At 37.0% G+C, this 15,661-nt stretch overlaps 2 protein-coding genes across 2 annotated transcripts; one reads left to right on the forward strand and one right to left on the reverse strand.

Annotated features, from left to right (window-relative positions):
• The first annotated feature begins 4,802 nt into the window (after positions 1-4,802).
• LOC137709795 (phosphatidylglycerophosphate phosphatase PTPMT1-like) lies at positions 4,803-8,142 on the forward strand. Its single transcript, XM_068448779.1, has 6 exons — positions 4,803-5,538; positions 5,957-6,079; positions 6,453-6,546; positions 7,104-7,186; positions 7,304-7,393; positions 7,651-8,142. Exons 1-6 carry the CDS (start codon positions 5,317-5,319, stop codon positions 8,020-8,022), a joined length of 984 nt encoding a protein of 327 aa, XP_068304880.1. The 5' UTR covers positions 4,803-5,316; the 3' UTR covers positions 8,023-8,142.
• A 468-nt stretch (positions 8,143-8,610) lies between these two features.
• On the reverse strand, positions 8,611-14,210 carry LOC137709794 (uncharacterized). Its single transcript, XM_068448778.1, has 12 exons — positions 13,777-14,210; positions 12,486-12,570; positions 12,086-12,137; positions 11,977-11,997; positions 11,839-11,892; positions 11,106-11,156; positions 10,630-10,692; positions 9,926-9,991; positions 9,769-9,807; positions 9,495-9,617; positions 9,297-9,389; positions 8,611-9,188 (listed from the first exon to the last, which is right to left on the reverse strand). Exons 1-12 carry the CDS (start codon positions 13,856-13,858, stop codon positions 8,814-8,816), a joined length of 1,104 nt encoding a protein of 367 aa, XP_068304879.1. The 5' UTR covers positions 13,859-14,210; the 3' UTR covers positions 8,611-8,813.
• Between the last annotated feature and the right edge of the window lie 1,451 nt (positions 14,211-15,661).

Consider the following 15,661-nt stretch of genomic DNA (forward strand, 5'->3'; position numbering starts at 1 on the left):
AATACATCCTCATATAATTACGTTTAGTCAACGGGGGACATTTTGGTCATTTTAATTTCTGAAAAAAAAATTCCACAAAATCATATATTTAAAATTTTTCAAGGTATTACAATATGCACATCATATATACATTACATGCACATGATATGCAGAGAGCTGGAGATTGAGCAACGAGCTATTTTTCGCATTAATAAGAAACTATAACAGTAACCTATTGGTATAGTGAATACAATTAAAACATAATTGTTACGTGTATAAGGTTACAGTGGCAGTTTGAAATGTCTTGTTACGTATATCAACCACCGCTTAACCGTGCACGTGGCAAACATGATACTTGTTGTTGTTACTTTATGGACACACATGACCTTTGACGTCCTCTAAGCTTTTTCTTAATTTTATTTTTCGGCTCGGCCAATTAGGTTGTGGTCATACTCACTAAACTCTAGGGCTCTATGTACATGCATCATAACTAGTAGACAGTCCCGCTTCTCATATTAAGTTGTAGCCATGCACACCACATGCACATTACGAAAAAAAATTTACAAATTTCCGCAATTAAATACTTGAACCATAAATTGTTCCATCCCATGACACACCCCAACCCGGAATGTCAACTAGGACTCTGAATTAAGCTGTGTTGGCCGACACCAGGAAGGTGACGAAGCCATAAAGTGTAGTGATGTGGAAAATATGAATAAATTTAAACCTAAAAGTGCCTAAATACAAGAGTGCGCTGTGAGTGGGAATGAACCCAATTCACACGTGATGACAAAGCATTAGTACAACACAGTAAAACAGGGTGAGAATTATACCATCAATGACAATCGCCTACACTAAGATTTTCCATTAATCCTCATCGGTACGAAAACTCTGCGACTAATACCTGGAGGAGTGAAAAATAAAGGTGAGTGGGCCTAAAAATAAAGTTTTAATAAAAACCTTTTGAAAGCGTTATAACCCCTCCCCGTAAAACCCGTATAGTTTCCAGAAAATAATTCTACTATGTAGGTATCAAAACCAATGCACAAGAGCAGCGAAAATTAAAGTATGCCATGTCATAATATCTCAGTAATAATAAATGTAAGCCAGGTGTGAAACCAATATAAAATAGTATACCAGTCACAGTCACCTAACGTGACCTGTATGACTAGACATGTAGCTCATCAATCTAGGCTAGCACATAAGTCGGAGTCACCTAGTGTGACCTATATCAACAGGCTGGGTATAAATATGTACGCTCAAGTGCTACGATCACGTGAAGGCTATGCGGTAATTTGTGGGCCACCTACGAGTCGGAATCACTTATTGTAGTTTATACGACAGGCTGGCACCAGACTTAGATCCAAGGTGAGTGTGCAATGTGGGAAGTGACCAATCATGTGAAGGCTGGCCCTAGCCCCAGGCGGGAGCACTAATATCGGGGTGCAACCATAATAAGCTCTAAATAAATGTGTGCATACCAATGCAATACAACCCATTCATTCACATAATACTCACCTGAAGCTTACATGAGTCTCCGTAGCATCACACAATACAATTCACAAGTGTAACAATGCAATATTTAAAATGTAACTTATTTACGACATGGCAAGCAAAGCATAGTTCCATATAAAAAAATGTTTCTAGAAACCGTAAAGTTTATATGTGTGTGTATATATATATACACACACGATCGTTGCCTAGAATAAATATTCAATCACGTCTCATAATTCTTATCGATAGAACACGTAACTTACATAAAACACATCCCCAATGACGCTCTAGAATGATTTGAGACCCATTGACCAAAAGTCAACCGTCGGTCATAGATCAACGGCAGGTTCCATAACCCTACATAACCCGATCTGAAAGATCCACACCACAGCTTTCTAATCCGTGACTTCCAAAGATCCACATTATGCTTCTAAAACATCATACTAAAGTTTCATTACGATCCAACGGTCGGATCTTGCCAATTGTAAATTCAAGTGGCGGTCAACATTTTATTTTACGAACTTAGGAATCTAATTCGGGAAGATCCGCATATCGGATTCCCGATCCATTAGTTCATATTGTCCTCAAATATTTGAATAATAACCTACTAAATTTTGGTGACGATCCAACGGTTGGATCGTCGATTCAAATAAGGATCAAGTGGCAAACCTTAGCGAAATTGTACCCAAACAATGGAATTTCGTTTATCAGACTTCACCTATGCAATTGGAGTATCAGACTTAGCATAGGAAGGTTAGGTGGGGTCTCAGCCCATGTGCTGCCGCCACGCGCCGCCGCACATGGCAGTTAGGCTCTCCTACTCACCGGAAAAATCAACTATTTCTAAAAATTCTTAAATTTCACGAAAATGAAGATCTCAATAAGTAGAGCAAGTTTCATACCTATGGCCAAGTCCAATTTGACCAGAAAAAGCCAAATCTCCACGAACCCGTCGGAAACCCTAGAAATAGGTGGTCTTGATTCGACTCCAAACAAGCTCCGACGCCCCAACCAATGCATGGGCCATGTTCCTGAGGTTGAGGAGAGTCTATTGGTGGTGGTGGTTGGCTGAGTTTGCTTCAGGAATGGCGGATCGCCGTTGTAAGACCGGTCGCACCCACCGGTGCTATTCTCCATGGAATGAAACCAAATCTCATCGAGTTTGGGGTGGAATTTATAGCGAGGATGTCGTAGTGATGTTTACATGTGACGGTTGGCCATGAAAAGCTAGGAAAACGCCATGAAAAGCATCGGAAAAGTCGGGGAACACCGAGTCGAAGACCAGATCACTACATGGTAACGGGTCGGGGTCTGATCGGCTACCTCCTCAACTCTCTCCTTTCTCTTCCTTTCTCTTCTCCCCCATTGGTTCTCTCATTTTCTCCCTTTCCTAATTGGTTCGGTTCCCCCTCATTTCTCTCTTTTGTCTTCCATCTCCACCGCCAATCTTTGCTTTCATTTAATCTGGCCCACACACGTGGCTTTCCAGATTTTGCTCCAAAAATCTGGAGCATTCCATAAAATAATAAATTTACAATCTTGCCCTCAACTTATTCGTTAATAACTCCTTCATTATAACTCCAAATTACATTTCGTTTGCGCCCACGCGTTCGTAGCGACGAGTGCTACTAGGATACGCCAAGAAAATGGATGTTACGTGACTCAACAAGGCGGTCAACAAAAATCAATGCATTTACCTCAAAGGTCATTTTCGAAATTTCACATTTTAAAATTAGGAAAACTAATGAAAAATCCAAAAAAACTTCCCTTTTAATGAAAAGCCCTTTTTAAAGGTATAGTGAATAGTACTAGGGAAAGGTATAAATGTGGTTTTTCATTAAAAGTGAATAGTACCGGGAATGTTTTGTTAAACATCCCTTTAAAATTATAAAACCCGTAGTTTTTTGGGATGGGTCGTTACATTCTAGTTTTGTAGCACGTCAAAAAGTAAAGTTTGTTCCACAACCCATAGACCCCAACATGAAACACAAATCCTAAATTAACGTCAAAGTATTAATTCATCTTACAAACAACCCATTTATTTCATAAATCAATGATGAAGGAACTTGGAACTAAACACCCTACCTTACTATGCTTGCCGAAGCTTAAGTCGCCCGAAAAAATGGAAGTTTCTGGCAAAAACAAAAAATATGGTACAAAACCCAGCTCACTCTTCTCATATCTCTCTTGCATCCTTTTGTTAGAAATCAGAGTTATGAGGTCAACCCAAAACCCAACTCACTCTTCTCCGTGGTGATAGGTTATTCAAAAGATTGCTCATGTGATAAAATAAAATAAAAAATTAGAATTTAAACCTCATGGTGAAGACAGTTAACAAATTTAACTTAAAAGTGAGATTTTCATCCAATGCCCGTTAATTGCAGGGATAAATATTTAAATATGTATTTTTGCAAAATTCAATTCAAATTATCAAAAATAATCTAAACAATTCAATTCAAATTTCCAAAACCTTTCTGCATCAGGTTCAACTTCTAGATAATTCAAAGTGCAGTTACGCACCTTGGAGGCAATTCAAAGTGCATTTCTAAACTTGATGCTGCATCCATTTTTCATTGCCTCCAAGATACTCAACGCACTTTGAATTGTTTGGAAATTGAAACCTGATGCAAATTTTTTTTAGAAATTTCAATTGAATTGTTTTGAAATTGTTTGAAAATTTCATTTGAATTTTACAAAAATACATATTTACATATTTATTCTTGCATTTAGTGGACATTGAATAAAAATTTTATTTTTAGGTTAAATTTGTTAACAGCCTTCCCCATAAAAATTTAAACGCTAATTCTTTTACCATAAATACTATCTTTCGAATACACTATTATAACGGCAACTGTTAACCCAATTTAGCCAACGTAAGAAAATGAGTTGAGCTCATAAGTTTAACAAGTGTGCGGTGTAGGGTAGTTTGTTTGCTGACACCCACGAAATTAAGAAACACCCACAGAAATAGAAAAATATTCACATCATAATTTCAATTATCCTCTATATCTTGTCGACTAACGAGAGATTTTTCAGTATGATCGGCACACGTGATGTGGGCATACAAGGTGGTACACTACGTGTCACTATTCTAATGATGAGATATATGTTTTAAAAATTTAATAACTTAAAAAATAAAATTTTCTATCACTTACATAAAAATACGTAGTGTATCACTCGTATTTCCGTCACAATTAAAAAAATTTCTCACCACCCTCCTAAATGCTCCTGATTCCCACAAATCGCACCACGTGTCCCCTACTCACGTTTTTCAAACTCCCTCCTTAATCACCCCCGTGACTCTATCCCTTCCCTCCATCTCCTTCTTTCTACGCTCTTCTTATTATTTCTCTCTCTCTCGTTCGTCCGCTTTCAGAGTTTGTTGAGCGAAAGGTGGAGTAGAACCTCAGCCTATCCCACCTTCAAGCAATTTCTTATTTTTTAGGGTTAGGGTTTCCGCCAGATCTCACCAATTCCCATTTGATCCCCCCAACTTTCATCGATCCTTGATCGCATCCCTCATCGTATTCATCGTCTCTCCCTTTCTCTCCGATCGTCTCCCTTTTCGTAAATTATGGTCGCGAGCTTTTCCATGGTTTGCAGTCTCTCCGTTATCAAATCGAATTCGCTCCCGATCCTTTGTTCCTCTCACTGTTGCAGAAATTATAGGTTTTCTCGTATGATCCTGTGATTTTTTTTGGTACAAAAAAGAAAATTTTAGGGTTTTAATGGGGCTTTTTGTGTAAATGGTTGTTTGTTTGTAAATACTTGGGAAAAATTTAGGGTTCTCTGTTGAATTTGTGTGTAATTGTGATTGATTGTGTTGGGTTTGAATCTGAGGCTATGTATATTGAGGAATTGAAAGGAGGAGAAGTTGGAAGTGGGGAAAAGGAGAATTTGTCCCCTGGAAATAGAGATTTTGATAGCAGGAGTATCACACGGTCGGATGCGAAGCGGGTTTTGATCGGTGCAGGAGCTCGTGCGTTGTTTTACCCGACTCTGCTTTACAATGTCATTAGGAATAAGCTGCAGGCTGAGTTTCGGTGGTGGGATAAGGTTGATGAGGTACAAATTCATTTTATTGTTCTATTTTTGTATTTATATATTTGTCATGTGTATTTTACAATGTGTATAGATTGGTTTCGCTTGCCATATAGTATATACGTTTAGGTGTTGGGTTTGATTTAGATTCTGAGTTCAATTCGATAGCTCTTACGAGTACTCTATGTCCGTGAACTTATCTCTTATTAATGTAATTCATGAATGGGGTTTATGTGATTCTTTGTGTGCGGTGATGTTATCTTGGAATTCTTTTCTTAGCTGATAGTTTATGTAATAATGTAGACCCAGTAAATTATCTTCAAACAAACAATTTTGCTTATGTAAACATGTGGCTTTTTCTTCTGCGAGTGTTTATAAGATCTATTGTTGATTTTTTTTTTTTTTTTTTACTCCGTCTGAATTCTAATAATTTTGTTTCCAGTTTGTATTGTTAGGTGCAGTTCCATTCCCCACTGACGTACCTCGCTTAAAGGATGTCGGAGTTGGTGGAGTCATAACACTTAATGAGCCATACGAGACTCTGGTTCCAACATCTCTTTATCATGTTAGTGGTTTTCCTTGTAGTCATGTTACACCACAGAATCATTCTTGAGATTTGTATTGTGAGAGTTCACTTGCTTTTGGAGATTAGTTGATGCATTTTTCTCTGAGATGAAATGGTGTTGCTGTTTGTGAGGATATCTATTTTTTTTGTATGACATATTTAATACCTGACAGATTAACTGGTGTTTTCTGTAATATTGTTATGTATTAATTATGAATTATGTGGATTAAAATTGACTTGGTTCATGTCTGTACTGGACCAAAACTTGGGGATTTGTTTTATGTTTTTCTTATACTTTATGTTTGTGGTCTACCGTATTTCCCAGTAGTTTATGTTACCATATTTTTATGCGTTTCTATTAAATTTGTGGCAGTCTCATGGCATTAACCATCTGGTGATTCCTACAAGAGACTACTGCTTTGCACCATCACTCAGTGATGCATGTCGTGCTGTAGACTTCATTCATGGTAAGCATTCTTGGAACCTGATTTGATCATCTTGGAAGGCCTGCTATTGGCTAGATACGGTTGACATGTTAGGAAACTTTTAAAGCTGAATACAATCATCCACATAAGTCTAATATGCAAGGGCGCAGTGCAATTGTGAGGCTGTCCTATATTTTTCCAGTGTAAATAAGTTATGATGTATGGTGGTGGTCGTCTATATATTATAGACCATCTAACCTGCCTCGTGTTTTATCAGTCAAAATTTTAGAAACTTAAAAGAGATGATTTTCATTGACTCTTTTTCTTGTGGTCATTTTTAAGCTGCTTAGTGGTGTTTGTTGTTGAAATTTACTCTTTAAGGGTAAATATAAAAAAATTATTTGATTTATTTCATCTGTACTTGTTTAATTTTCATTAAGGACTAGGAGGTTTAGTGTTAAGTCATTATATATATCCTGGGATCGAACTTGTCATTTTCGTGTAAATGGTTGATAGTAGTCAAGGATAAGATTTTGTTTTTTCTCCTAAGAAGACTGTATCTGATATATTTCTTTGTCATTTTGGTTTTTGTCGTGAAGAAAATGCATTAAGTGGACAGACAACATATGTTCACTGTAAAGCTGGACGGGGGCGTAGTACGACCATTGTAATCTGTTACCTGGTTAGTACTAGGCTCTGAAATTACCAATAACTCGGAGGATTGCCAGCTTTACTGATCTTTTTCTTTTTTCTGTTTGTTTTTTTTTTTATTTTTTATTTTTTATTTTTTTTTATATAGGTCCATCACAAGCAGATGACACCTGAATCTGCTTATGATTATCTAAAGTCAATTCGGCCGAGGGTGCTTTTAGCCTCTGCTCAGTGGCAGGTAACTTGTACAACTTATCTATGATTTGCACTCGCATTGGGGGCTGATATGTCTCACTGCTGTTTCATGCCTTTTCGTTCTGTTGGTCCCCCTGGTGTAGTGAGAAACATTGTATTTACATTTTTGTTGTTAAATCAATATCAGTGTGCGAACAGTTTGCTTGTAATACTAAATTTACACCTGATCTGTGGCATGATCTAATTCTACCCTTGAATTTGACTTTTCCTGATCTCCTATTTGATGGTTCCTTTTTTCAGGCTGTCCAGGAATACTACTACTTAATGGTGAAGAAAGCTTTTGTTTACAGTCACCTGCCAGATCTGATGATGACACCGCTTCAGTCTGCTTCCTCACACAATCTAGTTGCATTTGATGAAGGCTCTGTGGTAGTGGTAACAGAATCAGATCTTGAAGGATATGATGCAAGTTTCCAGTCTGGCGCCGTGGGAAGTGAGATTTGGGCGGACTTAAGTGTGGTTTATCGGGTGCGAGTAGCCGGTCAGGCAGCTCTTGCAAGAATCTCATGTATGTGGCTCCGCTTCGGTGCCCACCAGAAGATATCAGGAGAGAATTCGGGCAGGAGGGCTGATCGTCTGAGCGGCATTAGTGTGGAGATACAAGTCTACTGAGGTGAAGCCTTAGAAAATGCATACAAGTTGTTTGCTAAGCTTTTATTTTTCTTTATACTTAATCGTACAGAAAGTGGGAATAATTGAGTAAAATTGAATAAAATTGAGTCGCTACTTCTACCTTGAATTGAAATGAAGGAAAGTTGTGCATTTTGGTTCAATTATATGGTACATCAACAACAACAAAGCTTTTTCCCAAAGTGGGGTCAGCTATATGAATCCGAAAACACTATTGTGCTTGGTTCTGTGTCATGTCTTCCGTTAGATCTAAGTACTTCTAGTCTTTTCTTAAGAGTCTCTTTCAAAGTCTTCATAGGTCTTTCTTTATTCCTTGGGCCCTGAACCTCTGTCCCGTAAGGTTCAATTATATAATGATGCATAAAATTCACTAGAAAGTGATCCGTCTTGTATTTTATTGGAGATACAGAATATATCATCTCTCCCCGAATTCATGCAAACAAATGCTGCCTCGAACATTTATTTGCTAACCAAATTAAGTAGCACACAAACACGTACGGTTTGTAATTCAAGTGGTTTAGAGCGATTCCAGTAAGGTGTAAGGCGTATGCATGCGGAATATCAAGTGCGTGTTTATGCTGAACGCAATTTTATTTACCAAGATCTGTCCTTTGCATAATTTTGTACAGAATAACTTAACCACATATTAGCAGGGTTTCAGTCACATAGGCATGGAATAAATTGCAATTATTGTACAAATAAATCATCCCCACCCACAAACCCCAGTGTAATTCTTGATTTAGTAGTTTGAGTTACTTCGTAATTAAGGTTCATCAAGGCCGAGGGAGTGACTTGTCCTCTGTGAGTCCAAGAAGTTCACTGAATAAATTCTTGACTGGTAAGGGCCACCTGTACGACAACGACCCTTCCGGTACATCTTCAGTTGATGCTCTCTCATCAAAATCAGGCATTACTTGCATCTTCTCATTGCTTTCCACAAATCCACGTTCAACTCCACTTGCCCTGGTATAACTAGCTTTCTTGTTTCCATCCATCGTCGACGCTGAATCTTGCAAGTAGGGCACCACGTGCTTCTTCATGTCGCTGGTGGAGATTCCGAGATGACCTCCTGCAACGCTAATGTACTTGACCCTCCCAGCTTCATCCAAGGTTCTCAAACCGATCCAGTCCTCAGTAAACAGATCGGTCTGCATAAAAGTGAAAGCAAAGAAGATGCATATGCTTAATTGTAAATGCAAATCTTCTAATGCATCAAGTCTCTAACACTAGTATTAGTATTATTGCACTTCTGTTACCTGTTGTGGACTTAAAATTGATTTGAAGCTATCATCTTCGTAATATCCAAACCACGCGGTCTCCTTCGGTATCAAAACAGTGTCATGCTCAAACTGCAGAAATACGAAATTAACATGGAAATAATGTACATGCTTACTTGGCTAATTATTCTGAGGATCTAAGAAATGTTACCAAAGATATATATTTTTCCAACTTACCATGATAAGCACCAGGTTCTGTAAGCTACTAAACCTTTCCTTGTAAGTCGAGTTTTTCTCACCAGGGAGTTCGTTGTTGAGCTTCGGAAGAAACTTGCATTTCCCTAAATAATCAGACATTGCCTGGAAAGAAACTGTCGATCAGGATGAAGCAGACAGCTGATTCCATCGAATTTACGATTGCAAGGTTACTTGATATATTTATAACATAGGTATACAAAGTAAAAACACCTCATTAAATGTATCGAATGTTTCATTTCTAGTCACTACTCACATTTGGTAATTTAAGATAACCGCTGGGAGCCAAGTGTTCCTGCATTTTCAGAATCACAATCAAGATGGTGAGGCCCCATCAGAAATATACCTCGGAGAACGAAAGTTGAAACTGTAATAGAGACAAGAAGAAAGAATCGGCAGAATTAGATGCGTACTTGAATATAGTCAGTGTAGATCTCTGATTTGAGTAGCTTATTCACAATGATGCAAAATATACCAGACTGCAGAGGCACAAAAACAAAGCCCCTTAGCATTATCAACACATCTCAAATAGGTCACAGAGTATTTCCAACCAAGTTTGAAGTGTTCCTCGATAGTTATATACCTTACAACTCTTAATTTGAGACATATTTTGATATAAACATTAAAGTTCTGCAAAAATCTCACAAATATATAAATACGCCGCGAAATCAGCAAAGTACAGTTAAGTAAATGACCAGAATATCAGTGGGATCTTTGTATTGAAGATTTCACTCTTAGATGTACTTCATACAAAATGCTTTCAAATATTCTCATCTTATGTAATTGAAAGAATGATGTAGGAAATACTGTTTGCTGCAACCATGTGCAACAAAGTACTGTAGAAAGTGCTAATCCTCTCTTGTATAATAGCATAAACTTTCCCCTATACATAAATATATAGTTCTTTTAGGCGAGAAGCAGGCCGGTACCATACTACTACAATTGGGAAGATGAAACATCAAGCTTACTAGGACGGTACTTTGTAAGCAATATCCGACTATGCAATTTCAATTGTAGTTTATATATATGTACATTCTTCACCAGAAGCTATGTCAGCAAGAAGAAAGTATTTGGATAGGGAGGGATTAAAATTCCACGATGATAGTATGTTACTTACACCGCAGAGAGGCACAGAAGCAGTACCCGCATGAGGTCCTCCTAAAGAGATAAAGTTCTTGACCTGTTTCAATAATGGAAAAAACAAAAATTTTCATATCGTCAACTCTGCTTATTTTAGGAAATGAAACATCATCCTGTGCGAGCATTAAACCAAAGAAACAATGATACGGAAGAAAGATCTATAAACCTAATAAAGCATTTGCCTATAAACCACACCACAGAAAAATGCGACTAAAAATTTCTCTGAGACCAGAAATAATCCTAAGAGCTATTACGTCACACCAAAATAATATAAGAAAATCCTAAAGAACTTATAACACCATTCCTTATGCATTTTTAAAGAGTTGGATACATGTAGCTCACTGCATGTATGATAACTGAATTCAATTTTTGTTATTATAACAATACATGTAGTCACTTGAAAAGCAGTGGAGAAAACTTGAAATTAGCAGAGTTAGTTAAATTGAATCTTACAGGCGGTCCATCGACGCAAAATTCTACCACACCTCGGCCTATCAAATTGCCCTGTCAAATTAAAAAGAAAAAGTTATGAGAAAGAACCAATTGAGCAGAGTTACATGAGCATCAGAACTCAAAATTATAAGATACAATTCATTTACTCATAAGCATTGAGGTATTGAAAAAACAATCAAACATGGTGAAAAAATTGTCATAGATCAAACGACAACGACAGCTACATAGTATAAAATAATTGCATTATCCACAATGAAAACTACCTCCATCAGAACATAAAAATGGAAAACAATAGAAAATAAAATGTAATGCCAGATAATGCCACATATAGCAACAAAGCCATGAGCCAGTAGCTAAACTTGGGAATAAAATAGCATCTAATAAGGACAACATTGAAACGTAACGACAACTTAACTGATGGGCAGAACAATGACAAATGTTCTAAAATACAGTCATAGACGCCAAGAATCATTAGGGTGAAGATGGCGGATGATATCACCTCAAGGAGTGATTTGATTCAAATACAAAATACATAAATAAGGACCAGTTAGGTGGATGAGGAAGAAAGGACGTGATGACATGTATTTACTAAGAGAAATGGTGAGGAAGGATGCCAATATGTTATTCCGGCCATGGTAACTTAATTTGTGGAGTTGAGTTGAGTTGAGTTGATAAAAAATCTAATTTACTATAAATATACGTGAGAAACAGAAAGATCCAATCATAATAATACCTGGGAGAGACCAACAATGTTGTAACCTTGTCTCAGTTCTTCCTTTTCTTTAACCTGTAGTTGTAGTAACAAAGTCAAAAGTCACAGAAACTTCAAAAGCCAGACCAACATTATACGGTAACAGGAAAACTTCACCACCTTATCACAAACGATTCTGGTCTGCAAACATGTAGAACATAAGTCAGATTACAAGTGGAAATCAAGAACCATCAATAAAATGACAAGCCTTGATTTTTTTAGTTTTTACCTGTTCGTCAAGAGGTAAAAACCAGGAATCCCACGTTCCATCCCCAACTTCTCTGCAGGAAGGTAAATCAAGCAATATTAATGGAAAAATACACTACATACTACATATGTCCCCCAAGAATTGAAAAAAAAAAAACGTGTAAGAGACCATAAGGGTGGACTTCCCATTTACACATCACCAAGAGTATTTAAATCGGGTTGTATCTTATCATACTGTTCTATAAACTCAAGAAGGCAAAACCATATGTTAAATAAATCTCAGGATCAGAACTTGACATGAACATAAATAAAAGTTGTTAAAAACAATGTGATGAATAAACTATGAGCAATCAGCTCTAGAAGGATAACATATAGCAATGGGAAAAAGTAAGCAGGCTTGAGAAGAAAATAATGGACCATACATGCAATATCCTTCACTACCAGAAAAGTTGCTCAGTTGCTTGGTAAACTGTTTAACTCCTTTATTAGAGCACTGATCTCCAATGCCTGTCATGATGAATGAAGCATTAGAATGCAGAAAGAGCGTAAGTATGCAATAGTAAATAATGGTAAGAGAAGAAATGAATTCTTAGTTTCAATGATCTACAAAGTTAACAAAATCCAGGAAAGAACCACTCAAATATATAAAGGCCGGGAGACTAAAAGAAGAACTAAAATGGATGATGTTCATAATCCAACCAAAAACACTTGACAAGTAATATTAGATTGACCAAATTCAAAGGAAACTAGGTATCGCTATAAATGTCAAACTTCTTTTCAAACATACAACACGGAACACTTGCACTACTCCAAAATTTTCTTTGTGAGGTCATTCTCATGGGTCAAGATTGAATCAGTACATTAGATTATGCAGAGTTTATTGAATGCACTAGTTAATTGGCTAACATGGAGGTTCTGACAATCATCAAATGAAAAATATATCATACTACCTATGCTTCACAAAAGCACATTGGGTTCATTTTCAAACTCAGACAGACTAACTCTCTCTTGAGAGACTACTTACCACTTGAATTATAATTTCAGAGGCTGGTTTACATGCCAAATCTTCCTCGTAATTCGAATTATTCTGCTGCAGTTAGATGTGGCATGCCCAGGCAAGCAACAGATATAGTGGTAACCATTCAGCAGCAGTTTTTATTATCTTTTTTGGCTCAACGTGTTATTTTGTTTTGTAATTTTCTCAGCAGTTTTTCTTGGTGATTAACTTCAAAAAGAATCTATTTGGTTCATGCTACAGAAAGAAAAAGTAACAGCCGTTTGTATCTCTGTGCTCAATTATGTTCCTCAGCCGTTTGTAACAGTTATTTAATATGTAAGATTTTTTACCACACAGAAAAATGCAGAAAATAGAACTTTGAGAAGATTTCTTCCACATATAGATTCAGTTCATGAATCCATGCATTGCATCCGATGGCATTTGGATATTAGTATCTAATTGAACATCTTCGGTAAAATGGTCATAATCAAGTTCCTAATTAGTTCTAAAAACCCTTCTCTAATAAAGCAAATTACAGCAACCCACCATTATTTAGCATCAATTAATCAACTTTTGTACAGAAAATAACAATAATATCAAAAACCCATAAAAATAAAGCAAAACCCAGATACAAAAACAGATTTATCAAACAAAATATGAATAATTTCTTTAAAAGGAAAATTGACAAGTATGAAACAGAAAGAGCAGGAAATTACCATGGAGGACTATGAAGGGTACGGAAAGTGAAGTTGGGATGGATATCAAAGCCACGATGAAGACGACGACCAACTCCATCATCTTCTCTTCTGGATTGCAGTCTGAAAATTCTTTCTTCTTTTTTATTTTTATTTTTATAGATCAAATATTAAATATCTTAATATTTGTCTAGGGTAATAGTAATGGAGGTTGGTGGTGTGTGATTGGTGGATAAAGAAGCTTAATACATGGAGGCACAAGTGGGAAGAGCGGGGGCAGCGGTTGGCTTTTGCTCGCCTGAATTTATTGACGATTATCTAGTTTGCTTCTTGAAGTCACCGATTGATGATCTGCCAAAAAACCAGAGATTAAATAGGATTAAAGTCTCCAATTGGTGATTTGCGTAGTCACTGTCGGTCCCTAGGAGTGGGAGGTACGGTTTTTGCTTATTGTTATATGGTCTCTAGCCATGTCAACAAATTTTCCAAATGCCATAATATATTAGAGGAAATTAGATTTCGTCCCCCATCTTCCAAGGAATGAGTGGCGTTTGAATTTAATAATGTCATGTCTATGTGTAATTTTTTTTTTCTTCTTATGATATGATATTATTGGATCAGAACACTATAATGATGGTGAATTCATTTTTATGTAAATTGTTCTTTTCGCTAAGGATGGAACTCGGGCAGGCTTGATGCTCAATCCAACCCTAACCTGACATTCACAATTCGAACTTAGGTTGGGTTAGCGTTCATCAGGGCCGTTGGTGCTATTGAGCTTGTTCCTTCTCTATCTCTTACTCAAAATATTATTCGTATGGGAAAATGGTTTTTCTTCTATTTTTTTCTACTACTTTTCTAGACTTGGCTACAAAGATTTTAGAGATGCATCTTCCAATTGATGAGGATAAGGACATGTTAATTTGGAAAGCTTCTACATTTGGAGTTTTTTAGTTCTTATATGATTTGTCCTCGATTTCATGTTAAGAGTGGGGCTTCTATTATTTGGTGTCCTTTCATTCCACCTCGCTACTCTATTTTAGTTTGGAGGATTCTTTTCAAAAAGCTCTCAATAAAGGATCAACTTCAGCAACGAAGTATACCTCTGGTTCCAATATGCTAACTACATTACAAGAATTCTGAATCTATTTAGCACTTATTTTTTTAGTTGTGGATTTGCACAACGTACTTGGTGTTGGCTTGCAATTCAATTTGCCACTATTCTTCTACTTATGGGTTCCTTCTTGGATTTATGGCTTGCTTTTGTGTAAAAGTGGTTTCTCCACAACTTCGCAATGTCTGGCTAGCATCATGGTTTTTCTTATTAATGGCTATTTGGAAGATGTGTAATAAAGTGAAGTTTGAAAGTAAGCCTCATTCCTTTTCACACCTTTGTCATTCCACTTTGGCGTGGATTAGGTACGTTGGAGTTTTCACTCCTGGGCATGTACGTAGTATTTTGGATAAACAACTTTTAGTCTCTCTTGGAATCTCAACAGGGTCCTGTAAAGCCTCCTTCTATAGTCCATGTTCTTTGGCATCTCCTTCCATTTTCTTGGGTCAAAGTGAATACTAATGGCCTTGCTAAAGGTAATCTCGTTCCCACGGCTTGTGGTGGGCTTTTCCGAGATTTTGCAGGTTATTTTCTTGGTGGTTTTTCCTAAGCTTAGGGCATTGTACTTCTTTCTATGTGAAGCCTCATGCTGTCATCCTTGATGTGGAGTAGGCTCACGATCGGGGTTGGAAAATTTTATGGCTTGAAAGTGACTCTTCTAGCGTGATATCTTATTTTGCTTTTGGTTATTTTTCTCCTCCTTGGTCACTCCAGACCTGTTGGGAAAATTGTATTTGTTGATTACAGAACATGATATTCCATTGCTCTTATACATTTCGAGAAGGAAAGGCA

Source organism: Pyrus communis, chromosome 12 (assembly GCF_963583255.1).
Source record: "Pyrus communis chromosome 12, drPyrComm1.1, whole genome shotgun sequence".
NCBI classification, from domain to species: Eukaryota; Viridiplantae; Streptophyta; class Magnoliopsida; order Rosales; family Rosaceae; genus Pyrus; species Pyrus communis.

What these genes read in the sequence shown, in the direction of transcription:
- LOC137709795 (XM_068448779.1), top strand. Translation starts at nt 5,317, where the DNA reads ATGTATATTGAGGAATTGAAAGGAGGAGAAGTTGGAAGTGGGGAAAAG. An exon ending in TGCTGTAGACTTCATTCATG is followed by an intron (nt 6,547 to 7,103) that starts GTAAGCATTCTT and finishes TTTGTCGTGAAG; the next exon opens with AAAATGCATTAAGTGGACAG. An exon ending in TAGCCTCTGCTCAGTGGCAG is followed by an intron (nt 7,394 to 7,650) that starts GTAACTTGTACA and finishes TCCTTTTTTCAG; the next exon opens with GCTGTCCAGGAATACTACTA.
- LOC137709794 (XM_068448778.1), bottom strand. Translation starts at nt 13,858, where the DNA reads ATGATGGAGTTGGTCGTCGTCTTCATCGTGGCTTTGATATCCATCCCA. An exon ending in GGTAGTGAAGGATATTGCAT is followed by an intron (nt 12,138 to 12,485) that starts GTATGGTCCATT and finishes ACCTTCCTGCAG; the next exon opens with AGAAGTTGGGGATGGAACGT. An exon ending in CCAGAATCGTTTGTGATAAG is followed by an intron (nt 11,893 to 11,976) that starts GTGGTGAAGTTT and finishes CTACAACTACAG; the next exon opens with GTTAAAGAAAAGGAAGAACT.